General features: G+C 47.7%; 2 protein-coding genes across 4 annotated transcripts; both read right to left on the reverse strand.

Annotated features, from left to right (window-relative positions):
• Positions 1 to 914: 914 nt before the first annotated feature.
• Positions 915 to 2,554, reverse strand: LOC123403562. Its single transcript, XM_045097489.1, has 3 exons — positions 2,039 to 2,554; positions 1,781 to 1,943; positions 915 to 1,672 (listed from the first exon to the last, which is right to left on the reverse strand). The coding sequence occupies exons 1-3, from the start codon at positions 2,140 to 2,142 to the stop codon at positions 1,265 to 1,267; spliced, it is 675 nt and encodes a 224-aa protein (XP_044953424.1). The 5' UTR covers positions 2,143 to 2,554; the 3' UTR covers positions 915 to 1,264.
• Positions 2,555 to 2,897: 343 nt separating this feature from the next.
• LOC123403561 (pentatricopeptide repeat-containing protein At2g17140-like) lies at positions 2,898 to 7,290 on the reverse strand. 3 transcript variants are annotated; one of them, XR_006611495.1, is made up of 4 exons: positions 4,893 to 7,290; positions 4,527 to 4,656; positions 4,148 to 4,198; positions 2,938 to 2,986 (listed from the first exon to the last, which is right to left on the reverse strand). XR_006611495.1 is itself a non-coding variant. In XM_045097488.1 (3 exons), the coding sequence occupies exons 1-2, from the start codon at positions 6,881 to 6,883 to the stop codon at positions 4,527 to 4,529; spliced, it is 2,121 nt and encodes a 706-aa protein (XP_044953423.1). In that variant the 5' UTR covers positions 6,884 to 7,290; the 3' UTR covers positions 2,898 to 2,986. The 3 variants fall into 3 exon arrangements, 2 of the variants coding, with proteins under 2 accessions (XP_044953423.1, XP_044953422.1); XM_045097488.1 differs by lacking the exon at positions 4,148 to 4,198 and having other exon boundaries at positions 2,898 to 2,986; XM_045097487.1 differs by lacking the exons at positions 2,938 to 2,986; positions 4,148 to 4,198 and having other exon boundaries at positions 4,320 to 4,656.
• Positions 7,291 to 24,925: the final 17,635 nt, after the last annotated feature.

Genomic DNA, 24,925 nt, shown 5'->3' on the forward strand with positions numbered 1-24,925 from the left:
GAGGCGTGGTACAATGCGGCGTCGCTCATGATGGCCGCTCCAACGTGCTCTCCCACGTGCCTCCGTGAAGCAACTCACCCCTCCTCCGCGAGCTAGCTTGGAGCAGCCAGTTGCTGAACCAAGGGCTCGCTTGGAGCGGCAACTTGCTCCGTCAGGTTAGGCGAGGGAGGTGGAGCAGCGAGCTACCTCGCTCGTATCAAGCGGGCTCGACAGGCAACCCAACCGGCTTTTATATCGGAGAACTGTTCTTCTTGCTCATCTGATGCCATCGAAATGATGGAGAAAATGGCGGAAGGAGGAGATGGGGAGCGGCAGAGTGATGCGGTTCTTGACGGACGTCTAGGCATTTAAATAGCGGGCAGACGGGAGGACCTTGCCCATGTTGTGTTTAATGCCGGCCGCTCGTGAACGGAGGTGTGGTGGGAGTAGGTTTCTTGGCTTCCATACAAGTTCAATTAAGGCGTCTGACTGCAGCGAGGAGGCGTGTTCCCCGCTGCCAGCGCGCCGCTTCAATGACAAAGGCAAGAGGTCACGTGCGCCCTGCGCGCCGCTTCAATGACAAAGGCAGCGAGAGGTCACGTGCGCCCTGAGTCGTCATCAATATGCAGTGACGCGTTCTAGAACGACATGAATGCGGACAGCTGACACCGGACTGGAACGCATGCAAGCGAGGGAGAAGGTGTTGGTGTGGGCCACGACAGTCAGAAATGAGCTTGGGTGCTGTCCAAACTCCCGTAAAACCCTCCATGTTTGTCACTGGTTTACGAGAAAAAATCCATTAGAGCGTTGTTCGGATCGAACCAATACAGACCCGGCCCGTATTGGATGGCTTCCATGGTCCAATTGGATGCGAATGGTTTGGGTCGTTTTTGGAGATGCCCTACACTCCATCCCATTACACTGATACAAACGGCTGAAAAATGTGAAAACAAAAAGTATTCTTCGAGACACTACAATGAGTTGATTGTTTTGTACAGCAGGAACTTGTCAGCGTTCACAAAAATGGCCAAAATAAAAGCACTGATGTCATTAAATACAAGCGTATCGCAGCCTCAAAAAGATGCACGCAAGCCAGTGACCCAGAAGGAAAATATCACTACCTAACCACCGGGGATGGCAAAGTGCTAAGCCAGCTTTCCATTAGGAACGAGAAAAGTCGGAATGGCAGATCTAGAACTGGAGAAGCTTGTGATAAATCTGTAATTGTGTCTCACAACTTTTACTGCCGGCAGAGTGGCCGACAGCCTACTAATCAATCAAATCGTTAAATCCTCTGCACAAATTTGCGGTATTCATGTTTCCATCTACACAGACGGCTGCAGAACCTCCTCTGTTCGTCGTCCTCGTCCCAGGCCTCTGTCGTCTCCATCTCCCCGCACCGCGGGTCAGCGCAGGGAGCGGCAGGCTCGGCCGTCCTCCAGCGACGCATCGTCAGCCTTCTCACCACCGAAGCGGCCTCTCTACGTACGGAGGCAATCTTGATCTTGCTGTTTGTTCTTGCTGCAGAGCATCCCTCCAAGTATCCCATCGCCTCCTCGATACCTTCTAGATTGTACGCGTCGCGCAGCATTATCATGCCGATGGTGTAGGCCGCAACGGCATGGCCGTGCTTCATGGCGTGGTGGAGGTGCCGGAGACCGCTCTCCTTTCCCCTCCGGTTGCAGATTTCCTCCTGGCAAAGGAAGAAAATGTCAGAGTCCTAGCAGTTGGGTTGGTTAGCGTGTGAACAAACTGAACATGATGCGCTTCTGCAAGATGGTATCCGTGCTTCAGACGATACCAGGCCGAGGATGTAGGACGCTTCGGGGTTGCCGGTGGCCGCGCACTCCCCGAGCACCGAGAGGAACCTCTCCTTGTCCCACCAGTGCAGACGCCACTCCCTGTCCACCGCCATGCACCGGCCCACCTCCCTGGCCGCCGTTGCGTCACGGAACACCTTGCATCTGAAGAGATACATGCGGATGATATAGCACCTTGCATCATTTCACAATCACAGGCGAACATCAGAAATGAAAGGAACAATTAACTGGTCACTTACGATCGCCTGAGGCTGACGATGTCGTCGAGGGGCGTCGTCGACTCCCCGGCGATTCTGGCAGTCACCTCCACCAGGATGTCGGAAGGGAGGCCGGCGATGCCCATGCCTGACGGATCAGCTCCTCCTCCTCCTCCTCCTTGCCCCGTGAGGTCCTCCTCCGTCTCCTCCCCCCGATCCTCCTCCTCGTCCCCTTTTGCCTTGTTAAGGTAGATGATGACCAGATCAGAAGCACGTGTAAGGGCAGCCAATTATAGCAAGTTGCAACGGCAGTTGGCAAAAAGGAAGTGGTTTGTGGTCATAGAGAAGCGGTGGGGGAAATAAACCAATGTATCACGCAAGGACCGAGAGGAAATACTACTAGTTTATTATAGTTGGATGGACGTCTAGATAAGCTTCTGCGTGGGGTCTCAGATGTCAAAGCAAACCAGCTCTCGTTTCCATTGGTTGGTTCACTGCACGGCTGCAAATTTGCTGACGTACTAGGGACAGTGATGCATTCTAGTTGCCGAAGAATGAGAAAGTGAACACGGCCACCTATTTTATTCTATATCAAAAGATTGTGCGCTAAAAATATTTGCCTTGAAATGTCTGTATTAGGAAGAATATTGTATTGGTGAGAAAAGGGTCTGATTTATACACGCTAAAAATATGTTTGGGCTAAAAAGGCAAGCATAAATGTCTCTTTCTTTTTTCCACAAGCAGAGGTTAGGAACTGAAATGTTGTCACGATGTAGCTGTGAATTTATATACTAGCATCTAAGACGTTTATCTAGCATCTCATGTACTAGTAAAAATATCTAAGTTTGAGAAAGAAAAAATGCATAAAAAATTGGTAGTCAAATTGGGTGAGTGGTACTCACCAGTATGCAATCTGGAACAGCATCAGGGCATGTCGCTGTGCACAACATTCGTGCAGGAACTATTCCAAATCACCAGTGAATCTTCTCCCTATACAGCAACAAGCAAAAAAAGGATTGTCCAGAACAATCTTATTTAGGCTGTACGAATCAAACTGTTCTTTATATAGTACTGCAAGCATACTAGTTCACATCTCAGGACAGTGTGGAACATTCGTTCCTGATCAGTAGCACTCGGGCATAAAGCGGGTAAACTGGGAAACATAGATATATAACACTGCAACTTTGGCGATTCAGAGAAATGCCATCACTATTTTGCTCTTTGGAAAAATGACACTACGACGCTGCAATACTCCTGAAGATTCCATTATGCAAAATCTCAGACCAAAATGCACATGCCTTCTTCCTTGCTCTTCTCCTTCCTCCACTGACTTCATATTCCTCAACCATGGCAGACAGTCTCTTCCTCCCTCTGTCACCTCTCTTTCTTGCCTCTCTTTGCCACATGGATTTGACCTCCATGCCACAGCCTGAGCATGGATGGGATCCCCATCATAATTTCTTCCAGAGATCAGACTACCATCTAAGGCCATCCGAACTCATTCTGCGATCCACATCTGGTTGCTCTGTGGCTCCCATCTCCTCTAAATCTGACAGTGAGCTAGCAGCGAGAGGTTGAGGGGAATATTGAGATGGAGCCTGCTGCTAGATTCAGTAAAACGACCATGGACCCCATCTCCTGTAGATTAGGCAGCAGGAATTTGAGGAGGTCTTCAAAATGGAGCTTCCCGATGGATTCCATGGCAGTCATGGGAAGGCAGAGGATGCTGTGAAGAGTTGAAGACAGCCTGAGGAATCGAAGCTTAGGAGGGGACCCATCCATGGAGGCAAGATGGTAGGTGCAAGGGGCAGAGGAAGATGGACAACACGAGGACGGCACCAGTGGCAGGCTGGACACGCTTGCTGAGGGGGTGGGAGTGGAGGACTTCGCTGGCCAGCACGGTTGCAGGTCACTGTTGGGAAAGGAGTGAGGGAGGGAGGAAGGAGAAGAGAAGGAAGAAGACATTGGCATCTCAGTCTGAAAAAAATCTATATGATGACATTTAGAGTATTGTAAAGTTGTAATGGCATATATCTAATTTTCCCAAAACTTGGATCAATACACATTACAGCCTAACATCCATATCCATTCATCCAAATCCCCCCACGCGAGGGGTGATAAAAAAGAGAAGAGAGAGATATCGGCACTCACCAGCGACGGCACACCCAGCAACAGCAAGCCTCCGTTGCAGCCGTCTGACAGCTGAGCAGCAAGGAGAGGCGAGAGTGAGAGGCTGCGGTGGCGCAGCAGAAACAGATCTAGCTGAGGCAGAGGTGATGGCAGGCAAGATGTGCGTGGGGCGATGCAAATGGGTCTCCCTATATACACATGAATATTTATTTTCTTCTATATAAAGATTTTCAGTTACACCGACGTCCGACGGTCAGAAAGCGCGTAAGCTATGGTAGAACGGTCAAACAGAGTTGAGTGGTGAGAAATCAACACAACATGTGAGTTTGTAGTCACAAGTATCTTCTCAGGCTTTCCATACATGTCATCATTTAAGGCTCTAGGGTGATGAGAGACTTACTTAGCCACTGTTCTCCAGTACATAAATGTCATCATCCTGCTGCCTTTTATGCTCGTATATATTGCCTCTTTGGCCCCATCCTGTTCTCACTCTATTGGTAATTTTCATAACCGTGCGAGCACTGTCATCTCTGCATTTAAAAAATGAAGTCAGAGTCATTGCAGCTCAACAGAGAAAGTGAACTTTACTATCTTGTTAGAGTAAGATGAAACCTTGCAACCAAATAAACTCTGTTTAAACAATATGCCTTGGTTGTTGTACTGAATTTAAACAATATTTCATAGTCTAAGCGCTACAGAATCCTTGCATCCAAATAAACAGAAGATTGAAGTAAACACATAATGAGAAACTTGATCGTGATAATACCTGTGCAGAAGGGAATGCCAATCACTGTCAGCATACTTGTCATGCTCATGCTTCCGGCTTCTAGTGGTAACCACACCAGAAACAACAGCATGACCAACATTACCATCTGCCATTTCGATCATCTTTTCCGACAGTACATCAGCATCCTGCTTCTTTCCCATTTCACTTAGTGCATCTATGACAGGCATGAATGTGGCTGGATCAAATGAATATCCTTTAGCTATAAACAACTTGAGAAGACTATGCGCTTGGTCTGCCTCATGAACATCGCAGAGCCCCACGATGATCTGTTTATATGGGAAACTTTGGATAGAGATTCTCATTTCAAGTGCTGTTTCAAGAATGTTCTTGGCTTCTATCCACCTAGCATGAGTGGAGAGTTGGGCGCACATTAAGCAATAGAGCACTTCCTTCTGACCACATGTACTCAAAGCAACATCAAAGACCCTCTGAGCTGCAGAGAAATCTGCAATCTTACAAAAAGCCTTGATCAACAAGCCAAAAGAAGTTACATTAGGAACTATTTCATTCTGCAACATTTCATCTAACAAAGGCCTTGCTTTGTTCACCATTCCTTGTTCACAAAAGGATTTTATCAAACTATTGTAGGTCATGACGTTAGAAGAGATCCCCTTCTCCTTCATTTCACTCATCAACTCAAGGATTTCATCCGACATGTCTTTTTCTTGAAATCCCCAAATCAACAAGTTGTATGACCTTGTGCTTGGGTTGAAACCTTTCTTTTCCATGTCTCTCAGAACCTTAATGGCTGAAGATGTCTTGCCATGCTTGCAATAACCGTGAATAAAGGTATCATATATAACTGAATCAGGAGAAATATCTTTTGCTATCATCTCAAGTAATCGTTTCTTTGCTTCGTCGAACCTTCCTTCTTTGCACAATGCATTCATCAAAGTTGTGTAAGTGATTCGGTCAGGTAGACATTTTTTGCTGAGGAAAGAATCACTCGCTAAACTTGAAAACGAACTACCCAATCTGCCAAGAGCCAAACTTCCTTTAATCCACATTTCATCGACAACGTCCATAGCCATATCTAATTTACTGCTTCTGCATAGTCCATCAATGATGATATTGCAGCTTGTTGTATCCAAGCTATATCCTTTCTCACCCATCCTCTCCAACAACCTTTCTACCTCTGTAGTCCTACCAGCTTTCCACAAACTCTCCAGCAAAACATTGTAGGTGAACAAATTTGGGGCACACCCCTTCTGCGCCATCTCATCAAGGATCCTGTTGGCAGCGAAAGTGTTTCCCTTTGAGCAATAAGCACGGAGCAAACTAGTATAAGTCACAACATCTGGTGTCATCACACCACTCCTCACAAAATCCTCCACCCTCCTTACATCAAACGACTTGCCCTCCTTACACAATCCATTGACAATGATATTGTATGTATAGCCATTAGGCTGGACACCCTCATGAGCCATCTCGCTCAACAACTCTTGCGCCTCTCCGATCTTACCATTCCTCACCAATCCTGACAACCAGCGGTTGTAACTCTCGACCTTCCTCAGGAACCCCCCGCATCTCATAATGTCCACCAGCACCCTTGCCTCATCCACCATCCCGGCATCACAGAACCCGCTGAGCATCACGTCGAACGTCACCTGGTCAGGCCTCGGCAGACCCGGCTCCCGGGCCTCCTGCATATCATTGAATATCCTGTATGCCTCCAGCACCCGGCCAGCCTTGCAGAGCGCAGAGATCCTGCCATTGAACGTGACCACATTGGGCGCGAGCCCCTGCCCCCGCATCCGTTCCACCAGCCTCTCGGCCTGGTCCACCTGGCCCTCCCGGCAGAACCCCGCCACCACCGTGTTGCAGACCACCAGGTTCATCCTCGGCATTTCGTCGAGCACACCAAGCGCGTCGGCGCTCCTGCCCGCACGACAGTACCCACGCGCCAGGATCCCGAAGCTGAAGTCGTTCCTGGCGGGCATCGCGTCGAACACCCTGCGTGCGAGGTCCATGCGGCCGGCGGCGGAGAGCGCCTGCAGCAGGATGTTGCGGGTGAAGACGTCGGGGGCGGCGCCGGAGAGGAGGAGATCCTTGTAGAGCGACTCGACGAGGTCGAGGCGGGACTCGGCGAGCGCGGCGAGGAGGAGGCGGTTGTAGACGGGGGTGGGCGGCGGGCGGAGCGCGGGGCCGGGGAGCGCGCGGAGGGAGCGGAAGGCGGAGAGGGAGAAGTCGAGCGGGACCCGCGGGGAGGCGGATGCGGCGGAGAGGAGCGCGAGGAGGTGCGGGGACGGGTCCGGGAGGGAGAGGAGGTGGCCGAGGAGGCGCGGGAGGAGCGGGTGGCTCGAGGGATCGGAGGCGAGGAGGCGGGAGAGAAACGAGGTGGAGAGCGGCGGCGGAGGGGAGGCCGGGGAGGAGAGATCGAGGAAGAGGCGGAGCGCGGCGGCGGGGCTGGCGGCGTTGCGGCGGAGGAGCGCGAGGAGGGGGGTGGCGGCGGAGGGGGAGGTGGACATGGGAGGGTCGCGGCCGCGGCGTGGGCGGCGGCGGAAGTGGTTTAAACGAGCCCCCGCTGGCTGGCTGATCGGTGGGGTACACTGTTAGGTCAACGGTCCTGTCCTCTCTCACTGCTCTGTGGGGCCAAATCATCCTACCGTCACTGCTATGTGGGGCCAGGTCATCTTAGATTGTGAGCTCTCTTGAAAACCATGCTATGGATATTCGTCATCCCCGATCTACAAGGCTCACATTCTTAGCTCAACGTTTACAACACAAAGAGAGGGTTCTGAAGAGGATCAATGCATGCACTGATCTCCCATTATCCCAACTGATAGGGAAGGATTGTTGAAAGTTCTAGTTCAAACAATTCCAACCTATGTTATGAGTTGTTTTCAGATTCTGGTTACAAATTTGAGCAAGTTTATTGCTGATGTGTGGTGAGTAGAGAATTTGTAACAAGCAGGTCTGGGGGCGGGGCACGCGACCACTTTTCTCGTTTGTCTTTCGATTTTCAGTCTTCATATCTTCTGAATCAAAACACCAAACTAAGTTTCGTTATCATATTAGTGTTCATGGTGGCACGGGCTTTCAAAACACATCTATTTTGGATACCTTTTGGCGAGCGTAATTTTTTCATCAAGTTTTAACTTTTGAAACTTAATATGAGTTTTTTTTAGAAAAAGTGGATAACCCCCGGTCTCTGCATCTGGGAGATGCATGCGACCATTTTATTGATTATTTCCGAGGACCCTACAAAGTAGTACAACAATATGTCTGAATCCGCCATCTTGGCAACATTTACCGCTACTCCTATCCATATGATGAAGGGGGTGTAAACTGAGGCAAATACCCAGACCTCTCACCTAAGCCTAACATCTAAAGTCGGAGGACCGAGCCACATACCGGGTCAGGGGCACAAACCGATCTGACGCACTCACATGTGTCGCCGCCACCATCTTCCACTGGTTCATCTTCAGAGCAGATTGAGGTACCGGCCTTGGCAGGTGCCTCCGCCATCGACGCCACCATGACGTCAAACGACGACCTCCACCTACGTGAGTCCATCTCCAAGCAGCGGACGTAGATCCATGCTAGGATAGGGCCGCACCACCGCCGTCGCCCACCACCCACAAGCACCACCTCAGCCCAAGGTTCCCAAAGCAGCGCCTTCAAGAAGGGAACGACGCCGTGAGCGCCGCCGCCACCCAACAAAGTTAGGGTTTTCGCCCGGGAGACCTACGGGAAGGGGAAGTGAGGGGATCAGTCTATACCGACGCCTCCAAGGAGGGGAACGGTGCCCTCAGGCGTCGCCGTCGACGCGGCCGGCCATGGCCGGCCAGGGATTTCGCCCGAACTAGATCCCCGTCACCAGCAGCGCCTCCTGTACAGAACCGGCGACCCAAGGAAGCGCGGCCCGACCAGGCTAGCCCGCACGCCGAACATGGAAGGAGGGGATGCGCCAGATCACGCACCGCCGCAGAAACTTAATATGAGTGACCGACAAAATCGTAAATTTCAGAACATGTGACCAACAAAACCTTAAGCTTAATGTATCAACTCTAAAACTTGATACGAACGGCCGACAAAAACGTTAGTTCCAGGCCATGTGCCCAACAAAATCTTAAATTTAAAGTATCAACTCCAAAACTTGATACGAGCGGTTGACAAAATTGTAAGTTTCAGAGCATGTGACCAGCAAAATCTTAGGTTTAATGCATCAACTCTAAAACTTGATACGAGCGACCGACAAAATCATAAATTTCAGAAGCCGCGACCAACAAAGTAATAAGTTTTAGAAACTAAGACTTAAAACTTGTTGTGTCTTCATGCAGAATTCAACAACTTTACGGATCGTGAGACAATCGAGTGGATGGCGCGGCTTGGCAAGCATGTGCCCATTCATCGTAATGCCCTGCGAATTTCTGATGTGTGGTGGGGAGTTCAAGATCTAAAGAAGAAAATGCATTGGCCTGGAATGGCTTTCCTCATCTAAATATCTTAGTGGCCTTGGCTTTAGAGATCTCCCTTTGTTTAATCAAGTAATGTAGGGACCTAAAAAAATCAAGCAATGTAGAGCCGTGAAGGGTGGCGTCTCCTTACAGAACCAGATTTGCTTTGCTAAAAAAACATATTTGCTTTGTGCAAGAGTTCTGCATATTCACAGATTTCTGGCAAGCTAGTAGTACGTGGTCTGCTTCTTATACTTGACGCAGCATGATGCACAACAGGAAACTACTCCCTCCATAAAGAAATACAAAAGCATTTTGATCACTACTTTAATGATCTAAACACTTTTATATTTCTTTGCGGAGGAAGTACTTGACTAGGTGTGATGTGGAAAACTGACGATGGAAAAACTGTTCAAATCTGTCAAGAAAAATGGTTAAGGATGAATTTTTGGTCTTGTGAAACCCGTCTTACCTATGCTTGAGTACCAAACGGTAGACACTTGTTTGAAAGTTTATATAAATCCATGTGGGTGATGTTTAGTGTGATGATTTTGTTGTCTGGCCTCACACTAAGAGTGATTCCTTTTCGATAAAGTTTGCATACAACCTGGCTGGTATGCGTCACTTTCTCAATGGAGAAGTGGTTTCGAGTCAGGCAGCATGTTTGATCCACTGAGTAGATCAAAGATTTAAAAGAAATGTGGTCCATAAAAGCATCAAATTCAATAAAAATTATCTTATGGAGAATCACACATGACTGCTTGGTATCGGGGTACCAATTGCACCAAAGAACATTATAAATGCAAACTAGTGGCTATTTGGTCTTCTCGACATATGTAGTGATTTATTGGGAAGCCCGCAATGACAATAAAGAATAATGAGGGTGATGTTTACCCTCCAAAAACAGTTAAAAATAATTCAATCTTATGTGGACATGATTGTGTTGCATTCCATGGTCCCAACCCAGCCAAGAAGGTGTGCAATTCCCAAGAAGCCTCACAAGTGGGTTCCATTGCCATCTGGTATGGCGTGTGTCAATGATGATGATGCGATCTTCTGTTCTTCTTTGAGCTCGGTGATTTGTGTGGTGGTACGAGACCACATAGGCAGTTGTCCGATGGCATGTCATCAGTCCTATGTTGGTATCATAGCTCCTGATATAGCTGAAGCAGATGATGTTTACTCCAAGTTTGTGCTCAATCAGGCATTCAATGTTGAAGTTGGCAAGGTGTATCAAACAGTTTGGGCTGAATAACTTCATCACCTCGTCCAATACATTGTGATTGTAGTGTTGTTTTGTTGGTGTTATCAGTGTGATCGTGTGTAAGGTGTAGCAGGTAAGCTCACCATGTAGGGTACAAGGTTACCACACCTTGTAGCCCGTGTGCAAGCAAACATCATGCAGTTGCATGAGCAGAGCCAATGCAGGACACCAAACACCATGCCAAAATCGATCCCCTAATGCAGACAGACTCGATGCGGGCAACCAAACGAGGTGTAGATGTTAATTTTCCCCTCTTTTCCCTCAACCAAGCCCAAGTGAGCAACACATGCAATGCACGCAAATTAAGGGGGAGCAACCAAACACGCATGTACTGGATAGTGGGAAGTGAATACAGTGAATGCCTTCTTTGCTCCAGGAACTAAGTTTTTACAAATCCCTATGGGTAATGTTGAGTGTGATGATTTTGCTGCCTGGCCTCACCCTAAGAATGGTTCCTTCTCGATGAATTCTGCATACAACCTGGCCCGATCTGTGTCATTCTTTTAGTGGAGAAGCGGTTCAGAGTTGGGCATTATGTCTCATCATGTAGTACAACAAATCTTTGAAGAAGTTGTGCTCCATAAAAGTGTTGGGTAACGTAGCATAAATTTAAAATTTTCCTACGCCATATTCAGATCTTCCTATGGAGAGACCAGCAACGAGAGAGGGATGAGTGCATCTTCATACCTTTGAAGATCGCTAAGCGGAAGCGTTACTAGAACGCGGTTGATGGAGTCGTACTCGCGGCGATTGAGATCGCGGTGTGATTTCGATCTAGTGCCGAACTGTGGCACCTCCGCGTTCAACACACGTGCAGCCCGGTGACGTCTCCCGCACCTTGATCCAGCAAGGAGGAGGGAGAGGTTGGGGAAGATCTCCAGCAGCACGACGGCGTGGTGTCGATGGAGAGACGAGGTCTCCCGGCAGGGCTTGCCAAGCACCGGCAGAGAGGAGGAGAAAGAAGAGCAGGGCTGCGCCGAGGGAGAGGGAAAACTGTGTCTCAAAACAGCCCCAAACCTCAACTATATATAGGGGGAGAGGGAGGGTGCGCAGCCCTTAGGGTTCCCTCCCCCAAGGGGTGCGGCAACCCCCATCTGCGCCAGGAGGTGGCGGCAAGGAGGGGAGGAGGGGTGTGGCGCACCCCTGGTGGGCCTTAGGCCGGCCCACCTGGCTTAGGGTTTGCCCCCCCTTCCCTCTCCCCTGCGCCCCTTCCACCTTTTGGGGCACCAGCCCACTCTGGGCTAGTTCCCTTCCACCTTTTGGCCCATGTCACCTTTTGGGGCTGGTGGCTCCTCCCAGTGGACCTCCGGAACCCTTTCCGGTGGACCCGGTACGCTACCGGTGACGCCCGAAACACTTCCGTTGTCCGAAACCACCCGTCCTATATATCAATCTTTACCTCCAGACCATTCCGGAGCTCCTCGTGGCGTCCGGGATCTCATCCGAGACTCCGAACAACTTTCGATAACCTCGTATAACAATTCCCTATAACCCTAGCGTCATCGAACCTTAAGTGTGTAGACCCTACGGGTTCGGGAGACAGGCAGACATGACCGAGACACCTCTCCGCCCAATAACCATCTGCGGGGTCTGGATACCCATGGTGGCTCCCACTTGCTCCATGATGATCTCATCGGGTGAATCACGATGTCAAGGATTCAATCAATCCCGTATACAATTCCCTTTGTCTGTCGGTATAGAACTTGCCCGAGATTCAATCGTCGGTAAACCTATACCTTGTTCAATCTCGTTACCGGTAAGTCTCTTTACTCGTTCCGTAGCACGTCATCGTGTGACTAACTCCTTAGTCACATTGAGCTCATGATGATGTTCTACCGAGTGGGCCCAGAGTTACCTCTCCGTCACGCGGAGTGACAAATCCCGATCTCGATTCGTACCAACCCAACAGAGACTTTCAGAGGTACCCGTAGTGCACCTTTATAGTCACCCAGTTACGTTGTGACGTTTGATACACCCAAAGCACTCCCACGGTATCCGGGAGTTGCACAATCGCACGGTCGAAGGAAAAGACACTTGACATTAGAAAAGCTTTAGCATACGAACAATACGATCTAGTGCTACGTTTAGGATTGGGTCTTGTCCATCACATCATTCTCCCAATGATGTGATCCCGTTATCAATGACATCTAATGCCCATGACCAGGAAACCATGATCATCTATTGACTAACGAGCTAGCGAACTAGAGGCTTGCTAGGGACACATTGTGATCTATTTATTCACACATGTATTACTGTTTCCTGTTAATACAATTATAGCATGAACAATAGACGATTATCATGAACAGGGAAATATGATAATAACCATTTTATTATTGCCTCTAGGGCATATTTCCAACAGTCTCCCACTTGCACTAGAGTCAATAATCTAGTTACATTGTGATGTATCGAACACCCATAACATTATGGTGTTGATCATGTTTTGCTCGTGGAAGAGGTTTAGTCAACGGGTCTGCAACATTCAGATCCGTGTGTACTTTACAAATCTCTATTACTCCACTCTGGACATGGTCCTGGATGGACTTGTAGCGGCGTTTGATGTGCTTCGTCTTCCGGTGAAACCTGGGCTCCTTGGCTATGGCAATGGCCCCAGTGTTAACACAGAAGAGTTTCATTGGACCCGACGAGCTTGGAACCACTCCAAGGTCGGTGATGAGCTCCTTCATCCAAATTCCTTCATGAGCTGCTTTTGAAGCAGCTATGTACTCCGCTTCACATGTAGATGCTGCCACGACTTCTTGCTTGCTGCTGCACCAGCTCACTGCCCCACCATTCAAAACATATACGTATCCGGTCTGTGACTTAGAGTCATCCGGATCCGTGTCAAAGCTAGCGTCGACGTAACCCTTTACGACGAGCTCTTCGTCACCTCCATAAACGAGAAACATTTCCTTAGTCCTTTTTAGGTACTTAAGGATATTCTTGACCGCTGTCCAGTGTTCCATACCGGGATCACTTTGGTACCTCCCTACCAAACTTATGGCAAGGTTTATATCAGGTCTGGTACACAGCATGGCATACATAAGAGAGCCTACGGCTGAAGCATAGGGGACATAACTCATCTTCTCTCTATCTGCTGCCGTGGTCGGCGACTGAGTCTTACCCAATCTCATACCTTGCAAAACTGGCAAGAACCCTTTCTTTGAGTTTTCCATATTGAACTTCTTCAATATCTTGTCAAGGTATGTACTTTGCGAAAGACCTATGAGGCGTCTCGATCTATCTCTATAGAACTTGATGCCTAATATGTATGCAGCTTCTCCAAGGTCCTTCATTGAAAAACTCTTGTTCAAATAGGCCTTTATGCTCTCCAACATCTCTATATCATTCCCCATCAATAATATGTCATCCACATACAGTATGAGGAAAGCTACAAAGCTCCCACTCACTTTCTTGTACAGACAGGCTTCTCCATAAACCTGTATGAACCCAAACGCTTTAATCACCTCATTAAAGCGAATGTTCCAACTCCGAGATGCTTGCACCAGCCCATAGATGGAGCGCTGGAGCTTGCACACTTTGTTAGCACCCTTAGGGTCGACAAAACCTTCTAGTTGCATCATATACAACTCTTCCTTAAGGTTCCCGTTAAGGAACGCTGTTTTGACGTCCATTTGCCAAATTTCATAATCATAAAAAGCGGCAATTGCTAACATGATTCGGACTGATTTCAGCTTCACTACGGGAGAGAAAGTCTCTTCATAGTCAATTCCTTGAATTTGTCGAAAACCCTTTGCGACAAGTCAAGCTTTATAAACGGTTACATTACCGTTTGCATCAGTATTCTTCTTGAAGATCCATTTATTTTCTATGGCTCGCCGATCATCGGGCAAGTCCACCAAAGTCCATAATTTGTTCTTATACATGGATCCTATCTCGGATTTCATAGCTTCAAGCCATTTGTTGGAATCCGGGCCCGCCATCGCTTCTTCATAGTTCGAAGGTTCACCATTGTCTAACAACATGATTTCTATTACAGGGTTGCCGTACCACTCTGGTACGGAGCATACCCTTTTGGACCTTCGAGGTTCAGTAGTAACTTGATCCGAAGCTTCATGATCATTATCATTAACTTCCTCTTCAGTTGGTGTAGGCGCCACAGGAACAACTTCCCGCGCTGCGCTACTATCCTGTTCGAGAGGGGGTGTAATTACCTCATCAAGTTCTACCTTCCTCCCACTTACTTCTTTCGAGAGAAACTCTTTCTCTAGAAAGGATCCGTTCTTGGCAACAAAGGTTTTACCTTCGGATCTAAGATAGAAGGTATACCCAATAGTTTCCTTAGGGTATCCTATGAATACGCATTTCTCCGCTTTGGGTTCGAGCTTCTCTGGTTGAAGTTTCTTCACATAAGCATCGCTTCCCCAAACTTTAAGAAACGACAACTTAGGTTTCTTGCCAAACCATAGTTCATACAGTGTCGTCTCAACGGATTTAGACGGTGCCCTATTTAAAGTGAATGCTGCAGTTTCTAATGCGTATCCCCAAAATGATAGTGGTAAGTCGGTAAGAGACATCATAGATCGTACCATATCTAATAAAGTGCAATTACGACGTTCAGACACTCTGTTGCATTGCGGTGTGCCAGGCGGCGTCAGTTGTGAAACGATTCCACACTTCCTTAGGTGTGTGCCAAACTCGTGACTCAAATATTCTCCTCCACGATCAGATCGTAGACACTTAATTTTTCTGTCACGTTGATTCTCGACCTCACTCTGAAATTCCTTGAACTTTTCAAACGTCTCAGATTTTTGCTTCATCAAGTAGATATACCCATACCTACTCAAATCATCGGCGAGAGTGAGAACATAACGATAGCCACCGCGAGCTTCAACATTCATTGGACCACACACATCAGTATGTATTATTTCCAATAAGTCCGTTTCTCTCTCCATTATTCCTAAGAATGGAGTCTTAGTCATCTTGCCCATGAGGCACAGTTCGCATGTGTCAAATGATTCAAAGTCAAGAGACTCTAATAGTCCATCAGTATGGAGCTTCTTCATGCGCTTAACGCCGATATGACCCAGGTGGCAGTGCCACAAGTATGTGGGACTATCATTATCAACCTTACATCTTTTGGTACTCACACTATGAATATGCGTAACATCACGATCGAGATTCATCAGAATAAACCATTCACCAGCGGAGCATGACCATAAAACATATCACTCATATAAATAGAACAACCATTATTCTCTGACTTAAATGAGTAGCGGTCTCGCATTAATCAAGACCCTGATACAATGTTCATGCTTAAAGTTGGTACTAAATAACAATTATTAAGGTTTAAAACTAATCCTGATGGTAGATGTAGAGGTAGCGTGCCGACGGCGATCACATCGACCTTGGAGCCATTCCTGACGCGCATCGTCACCTCGTCCTTGGCCAGTCTCCGCTCATTCCGCAGTTCCTGCTTTGAGTTGCAAATGTGAGCAACAACACCGGTATCAAATACCCAGGAGCTACTACGAGCCCTGGTAAGGTACACATCAATAACATGTATATCACATATACCTTTAACGTTGTCGGCCTTCTTGTCCGCTAAGTATTTGGGGCAGTTTCGCTTCGAGTGACCCTTTCCCTTGCAATAGATGCACTCAGTCTCAGGCTTGGGTCCATTCTTTTTCTTCTTCTCGGCATCTGGCTTACCGGGCATGGCAACGGCTTTGCTGTCTTTCTTGAATTTCTTCTTACCCTTGCCCTTCTTGAAACTAGTGGTCTTGTTGACCATCAACACTTGATGCTCTTTCTTGATTTCTACTTCTGCAGACTTGAGCATTGAGTACAACTCGGGAATGGTCTTCTCCATCCCTTGCATGTTGTAGTTCAGCACAAAACCTTTGTAGCTTGGTGGGAGAGACTGGAGGATTCTGTCAATTATAGCATCATCCAGAAGTTCGACTCCAAGTGAAGTCAGACGACCGTGTAACCCAGACATTTTGAGTATGTGCTCACTGACAGAACTGTTCTCCTCCATCTTACAGCTAAAGAACTTGTCGGGGACTTCATATCTCTCGACACGGGCATGAGCTTGAAAAACTAGTTTTGGCTCTTGGAACATCTCATATGCACCGTGTTGCTCAAAACGCCTTTGGAGCCCCGTTTCTAAACTGTATAACATGCCGCACCTAACCAGAGAGTAGTCATCACTCCGTGTTTGCCAGACGTTCAAAATGTCCTGGGCTGCTGCGGGAGCGGGAGGGTCACCTAGCGGCGCATCAAGGACATAAGCCTTTTTAGCTTCTTCAAGGATGAGCTTCAAGTTGCGAACCCAGTCCGCATAGTTGCTACCATCATCTTTCAGCTTGTTTTTCCTCTAGGAATGCGTTGAAATTGAGGTTGACGTTGGCCATCTACAAAATTTATAAAGACAACTTTTAGACTAAGTTCATGACAATTAAGTTCATTTAATCAAATTAAGTATGAACTCCCACTTAAATCGACATCCATTTAGTCATCTAAGTGATACATGATCCATGTTGACTAACCCGTGTCCGATCATCACGTGAGACGGACTAGTCACCATGGTGAGCAACTTCATGATGGTCGTATTCAACCATACGACTCATGTTCAACCTTTCGGTCTCTTGTATTTGAGGTCATGTATGTACATGCTAAGCTCGTCGAGTCAACCTACGTGTTTCGCGTGTGTAAATCTGGCTTACACCCGTTGTATGCGAACATTAGAATCTATCACACCCGATCATCACTTGGTGCTTCGAGACAATGATCCTTCGCAATGGTGCACACTTAGAGGAATACGTTCTCAAAATTTTAAGAGGGATCATCTTATTATGCTACCGTCGTTCTAAGAAATAAGATGAAAAACATGATAAACATCACAATGCAATCATATAGTGACATGATATGGCCATTATCATCCTTGCTCTTTCAATCTCCATCTTCAGGCATCGCATGATCATCATCGTCACCGGCGTGACACCATGATCTCCATCATCGTGTCTCCGTGAAGTCGTCACGCCAACTACTACTATCACTACTACTATAGCTAACCGTTAGCAATGAAGTAAAAGTAGTAAGCACATGGCGTTGCATCTCATACAATAAATTAAGACAACTCCTATGGCTCCTGCCGGTTGTCATACTCATCGACATGCAAGTCGTGAAACCTATTACAATAACATGATCATCTCATACATCATACATGCAACATCACAACTTTGGCCATATCACATCACATGTCAAACCCTGCAAAAACAAGTTAGACGTCCTCTAATTGTTGTTGCAAGTTTTACGTGGCTGATTTGGGTTTCTAGCAAGAACGCTTTCTTACCTACGTGACAGCCACAACGATGATATGCCAAAGCTATTTACCCTTCATAAGGACCCTTTTCATCAAATCCAATCCGACTAGAGTAGGAGAGACAGACACCTGCTAGCCACCTTTATGCACGGTGTGCATGTCTGTCGGTGGAACCAGTCTCACGTAAGCGTACGTGTAATGTCGGTCCGGGCCGCTTCATCCCACAATACCGCCGGAAAAGAATAAGACTAGTAGCGGCAAGCAATTGAAAAATCATCGCCCACAACCTTTTGTGTTCTACTCGTGCATAGAATCTACGCATAGAAAACCTGGCTCGGATGCCACTGTTGGGTAACGTAGCATAAATTCAAAATTTTCCTACGCCATATTCAGATCTTCCTATGGAGAGACCAGCAACGAGAGAGGGGTGAGTGCATCTTCATACCTTTGAAGATCGCTAAGAGGAAGCGTTACTAGAACGCGGTTGATGGAGTCGTACTCGCGGCGATTCAGATCGAGGTGTGATTCCGATCTAGTGCCGAACTACGACACCTCCGCGTTCAACACACTTGCAGCCCGGTGACGTCTCCCGCACCTTGATCCAGCAAGGAGGAGGGAGAGGTTGGGGAAGATCTCCAGCAGCACGACGGCGTGGTGTCGATGGAGAGACGAGGTCTCCCGGCAGGGCTTCGTCAAGCACCGCCAGAGAGGAGGAGAAAGAAGAGCAGGGCTGCGCCGAGGGAGAGGGAAAACTGTGTCTCAAAACAACCCCAAACCTCAACTATATATAGGGGGAGAGGGAGGGGGTGCAGCCCTTAGGGTTCCCTCCCCCAAGGGGTGCGGTAGCCCCCATCTGCGCCACGAGGTGGCGGCCAGGAGGGGAGGAGGGGTGTGGCGCACCCCTGGTGGGCCTTAGGCCCACCTGGCTTAGGGTTTGCCCCCCTTCCCTCTCCCCTACGCCTTGGGCCCGTGGTGGGAGGCGCACCAGCCCACTCTGGGCTGGTTCCCTTCCACATTTTGTCCCATGTCACCTTTTGGGGCTGGTGGCCCCTCCCCGTGGACCTCCGGAACCCTTTCCGGTGGTCCCGGTACGCTACCGGTGACGCCCGAAACACTTCCGGTGTCCGAAACCATTCGTCCTATATATCAATCTTTACCTCCGGACCATTCCGGAGCTCCTAGTGACGTCCGGGATCTCATCCAGGACTCCGGAAAACTTTCGATAACCTCGTATAACAATTCCCTATAACCCTAGCGTCATCGAACCTTAAGTGTGTAGACCCTACGGGTTCAGGAGACAGGCAGACATGACCGAGACACCTCTCCGGCCAATAACCATCAGCGGGGTCTGGATACCCATGGTGGCTCCCACTTGCTCCACAATGATCTCATCGGATGAACCACGATGTCAAGGATTCAATAAATCCCGTATACAATTCCCTTTGTCTGTCGGTATAGAACTTGCCCGAGATTCGATCATCGGTATACCTATACCTTGTTCAATCTCGTTACCGGTAAGTCTCTTTACTCGTTCCATAGCACGTCATCGTGTGACTAACTCCTTAGTCACATTGAGCTCATGATGATGTTCTACTGAGTGGGCCCAGAGTTACCTCTCCGTCACGCGGAGTGACAAATCCCGATCTCGATTCGTACCAACCCAACAGAGACTTTCAGAGGTACCCGTAGTGCACCTTTGTAGTCACCCAATTACGTTGTGACGTTTGATACACCCAAAGCACTCCTACGGTATCCGGGAGTTGCACAATCTCACGGTCGAAGGAAAAGACACTTGACATTAGAAAAGCTTTAGCATACGAACAATATGATCTAGTGCTACGCTTAGGATTGGGTCTTGTCCATCACATCATTCTCCCAATGATGTGATCCCGTTATCAATGACATCTAATGCCCATGACCAAGAAACCATGATCATCTATTGACTAACGAGCTAGCCAACTAGAGGCTTGCTAAGGACACATTGTGATCTATTTATTCACACATGTATTACTGTTTCCTATTAATACAATTATAGCATGTACAATAGACGATTATCATGAACAGGGAAATATGATAATAACCATTTTATTGTTGCCTCTAGGGCATATTTCCAACAAAAAGCACCGAATAAAATGAACATTATCTTATGGAGACTCGGAAATGACTGCTTGGCATCAGGGTAGTGGAGGATCTAGGATCGAGGGCGGCGGGGGGGGGGGGGGGGGGGGGGGGGGCCCAGGGCGTGGAAAATACTTGATTCGTTCACTGTAGCATTTTGCGACATTGTAGATGCATTGCAACGATACTGTAGCAGCATGGGGCCCGGGCTTGGACCAATTCTGGCTCTGCCCCTCCATCAGGGTACCAATTGCATCAAAGACCTATTATAGCATGTTCCCAATGCTACTTCTGTGGCACAGGATAAAGAGAGTAGAACATTGTTTTCCCATGTGCCAAACTAGGCCTATGGTATGGGATCCCAGCAAGCATCAATTTGGCATTCACGTGTGCAAAAAATATCCGGTAAATGCAAAGCAATGGCTATTTGATCTTCTAGACAAATGTAGTGATTTGCAGGTTGTTGTTGTGGCAATGTATGTTGGCATATTTGGGAAGCCCACAATGATGTAAATTATAATGAAGGTAATGTTTACCCTACACCAACGGTTAAAAAGAATTCAAGCTTATGTGGACATGATTGTGTTGCATTCCATGGTACCGACCTAGCCAAGAAGGTGTGCAAGCGCAATCTCCAAGAAGCCTCACAAGTGGGTTCCACCGTGACCTGATATGGTGTGTGTCAGTGTTGATGCTGCGATCTTCTGCTCTTCTTCGAGCTCTGTGATTGGTGTTGTGGTACGGGACCACAAATGCAATTGTCCGATGGCCCGTCGTGAGTTCTATGTGGACAATATTTTGGTTTTAATCGAAAAGGTTAACAAAATACAGATTTGACCTCAGATTCAAAAAAAAAACAATCTAACCTCTTTACGTGACGCCAACATCCCTGACGTATGGGTTGCACGGGAGACGCCAGGGACCATGGTGTTTGGCTCGGGCCCGCTCAATCCCCCCGTCTCGTTGACCAGTTGATGTGGCAAAGGGCCAGACACCAGGGACCCTGGCGCCTGGTCGCGAGACCCCAGACGCCGCGCACCCTGGCGTGTGGCACCGTTAAGTTACACGGGCCTGCCCCACCCAGGCATCTTCTTCCTCCTCCTCACCGCATTTGGATCACTCTCGCCCCTCTTCCCCCTCACAACCCCTTTCCCTGATCCACTCCCTCCTCCATCAAAGTGTGTGGATCCAAGCCCTAATCTCCCCCAATCCCTCCATTTTTTTGTTTTAACATCTTATTTTGAGAGTATTTGTGAAGAATGGGTGATGTTAGATCATTAGATTCTTTATTAGTTTTAGGGATTTTTGTGTATTTGTCAGATTATATAGATGGTTTGTTCAATATGTTGGTATATTTTTTTGGCCTTTGGTGCATTTTGTTGAATATGTTAGTATATGATGTGTTGTAGATTTTGTTTAATAATTTAGTGTTGATATGATGTGGGCATAATGGATTGATTTTAGGCAACCAAAAATTGTCATTGAGGTGCTTAATTCATTATTGTTGTTTTTAGATGGGGAGACTTGTTAATGTTCATTATATGGACAAGGAGGAATTCTTGACTAACAATGCCTCCGGGGATGAGGAAGCCATTGTTTTTATACAAGCCCTAGCTATGATGAGCTTGTTGCAAAAGTGACACATGTCTTAAAGTGGATGGACCTCAATGATGGTATTAAGTTAATAGGAAGGTATGATGTTGGAGTCGGAGTCAAATCTCTCTTGAAAAGTATGCCTATCACCTCTGACTTGCATTGGGATGTGTACAAGGAAACCGTTGACCAATCAGAAGAAAAGTCACTTGAATTGTTTGCCACCAAGGTTGAACCTCATCGGGCTGAAATTAACTTGAACCGACTTATCTCTTCCCCAATGAGCGAGAGGACAAGTGTGCCTTTTGTTGAGCAAAGGATTATGATTGATGACTCCAATGCTTATAGCCAACCACAAATGTATCTCTGTGATTCCACATTGCTATCCATTGATTGTGTTTGTTCGCCCAATCCGATATATCCTGATTGTTCCTTCGACTAAACCTACAAATGATGCACGTTGTAAAGCATTAGCAAACATATACTCTCAAAATGCTAGAGCACCATACAAAATATTTTGCTCACCTATGCAGCTTTTTGATTGTCTCCTTGCTCTCCTCAATTGGAATACCTTGTAGTTTTCCAAATTGCCTAGCAACACGGTCTACAAAGTGCCACTCGACAGCGTAAAAGAATATCATTGGACACCTCGCCTGCCAAAGAAGATTATCACACGTGCACATCTCGTTGAGGTTGAAATCACGATCATTCTCATAAGGCTGTCAGAAAACCTACAATAGGATGAGATGAGATATTAGGTACACATTTTCATAAGGCCGCCAGAAAACCTACAATAGGATGAGCTGAAATGTTGGTACATGCTCAGCAGTTAAGATTTCCAGCTCGTTCACATAACACTTGTATCGCACATGAGAGCTTCCGGTGTAAACAGACACCTGATCCCAACAACAAGCAATTGTGGGGCGGCGATATGGATCTTGATCATGAAGCCCTTCATGCGGATTGGGTTTGTCTTATCGGGGTTTTTGAACACGGGTCGTCCAACCGGCAACCGCTCCCACATCCATAAAGAGAGGCTCCACACAAACCCGCACAATGAAGATGTGTGAAAGGATCGATATGGTTGACTAGAGGGGGGGGGGGTGAATATGCAACGACGACTTTTTAATTAATCTTAGCAAGTTAGGGTAAACAACATACGGGTTCACAAATATAACAACAATGGTGTGAACCGTAATGAAGCTAACAACAAGAGCTACTAAGACAAGTAAGAGATAGACAACAACATAAGCATTCACAAAGTAAAGGTTAGAGATAACCACAAGTGGAACCAATGAAGACGACGATGTGTTACCGAAGTTCCTTCCCTTTGACATGAAGTACGTCTCCGTTGGAGCGGTGTGGAGGCACAATGCTCCCCAATAAGCCACTAAGGCCACCGTATTCTCCTCAGGCCCTCGCACGATGCAAGGTACCGCGATTCCACTATAGGTGCCCTTGAAGGCGGCGACCGAACCTTTACAAACAAGGTTGGGGCAAACTCCACACAAAGCTTGGAGTCTCCCAACAAGACCACAAAGCTTCACCACAATGGAATGTGGCTTCGAGGTGACCTCAACCGTCTAGGATGTCAAACACCCAAGAGTAACAAGATCCGCAAGGGATTGGTGGGGGAATCAACTTTTCTCTTGGTGGAAGTGTAGATCTAGGCCTTCTCAACCAATCCCTAAAGAATCAACAAGTTTGATTGGCTAGGGAGAGAGATCGGGCACTTTTGAGCTTAGGGAGCAACAATGGAGCTTGGGTGGGTAAGAGATAAGGTTCCACAGCTAGAAGAACCCCTTATATAGTGGGGGGAGGGAAATCCAACCGTTTTCCCACTCACAGCCCGTGCCTGGCGGTACTACCGCTGGATGCAGCGGTACTACCGCTGCAGCCAGCGGTAGGTACTACCGCTAGCACTCCAGCGGTACTACCGCTGGCTGCAGCGGTACTACCGCTGGCACTCCAGCGGTACTACCGCTGGCTACAGCGGTACTACCACTGGGCCCATGGTAGTGCATAAGCACTACCGGGCCAACCACCGCCAAGAAAGTCTTTGCAAAAAGGTTCGTCCAAGTACAACCGCTAGGAAGGCGGTACTAATCTCCTGGAGCGGTACTACCGCTGACCAGGGGCGGTACTACCGCTAGCACTCCAGCCGTACTACCGCTAGGCACAGCGGTACTACCGCTGAGGGACCATTTGCAAAGAAGAGAAAAACACAAAGGCGGGAGCCACTCCAAAGTTGCCGGCAAGGGGGAAAGGAGATGAAGTGTGCGCGTGCAAAATTGATTCCACCCAAACCTTTCCACTACGGTTCCCCTCTTAATAGTACAGCGTTCCTATGACTCAAATAAAGAGAATCGTAGAGTACACCGTGCTTCTGTTCCATGAAAGAGGGGGCGAGTCGTCTTGTGCCGTTGACGTGTGTTGTCTGAAATCTTAACACACACGGTTAGTCCTTTGCGGTACTGTCATCAATCACCAAAATTACTTAGGCATAAACTATGCCCTAACAATCTCCCCCTTTTTGGTGGATTGATGACACTACCGGATTTGCACAGTGAATATCATGTGAACAAAAAGATAGAGATATATGAAAATAAGGAGCATATGACTCACAACATATGATGGAAATAAATACTCACACTATTTCATGACTCACGTCACACAAAGCAAAGATAGCAAAACAGAAGCAAACCAAGTTCAAAGCAAACACGAAAGATAAGCAAAGCTAAGCAAAGTTCAACTCTCAAATCAAATCCAGCTCCTAGACTCTCTCCCCCTTTGGCACAAGACACCAAAAAGGGGCACACCTAACGACACAGGTGGTCACTCCTCATCCTCATCATCCCCAGACTCATCCGTAGCATCCGGATCGTCCTGCTCCTCCTCATTGTCCTCCTCCTCCTCAGCATTAGACCACTGATAACCTTGAGCCCGCATCCAAGCCAACTCTGGAGTGATGTCGTCCTCTGAGCCGCTGGAGATCTCAACATCAAGTGTCCTCAGGACACGCTTGTGCCTCTGACGGTTCTCCTTCTGGGCCACATGAGTCTGATACTGTCCCTTAGCCTGCATACATAAGAGAGTCTTCATTTTATCCTGTAGTTTCACTGCCCAAGATGGCATAGCAGAACAGCGGGACTGGGAAGCGGTGCCTCTGTCAGTAGCAGTCTCTGTGTCAGTGTCCATGTGCTGAGATGAAGTAGATGGGTTGGCCCATTTGTCCTTGATGCGGAGCTTGATAGGATCATGCACAAAGTAATCGGCCTGAAGGTGGAACTCCTCAAGCGGATAAGTGTCTTGCCACTTCTGGCAAATATAGGCAAACAAGTAGGGCCCGTAG

Source organism: Hordeum vulgare, chromosome 6H (assembly GCF_904849725.1).
Source record: "Hordeum vulgare subsp. vulgare chromosome 6H, MorexV3_pseudomolecules_assembly, whole genome shotgun sequence".
NCBI classification, from domain to species: Eukaryota; Viridiplantae; Streptophyta; class Magnoliopsida; order Poales; family Poaceae; genus Hordeum; species Hordeum vulgare.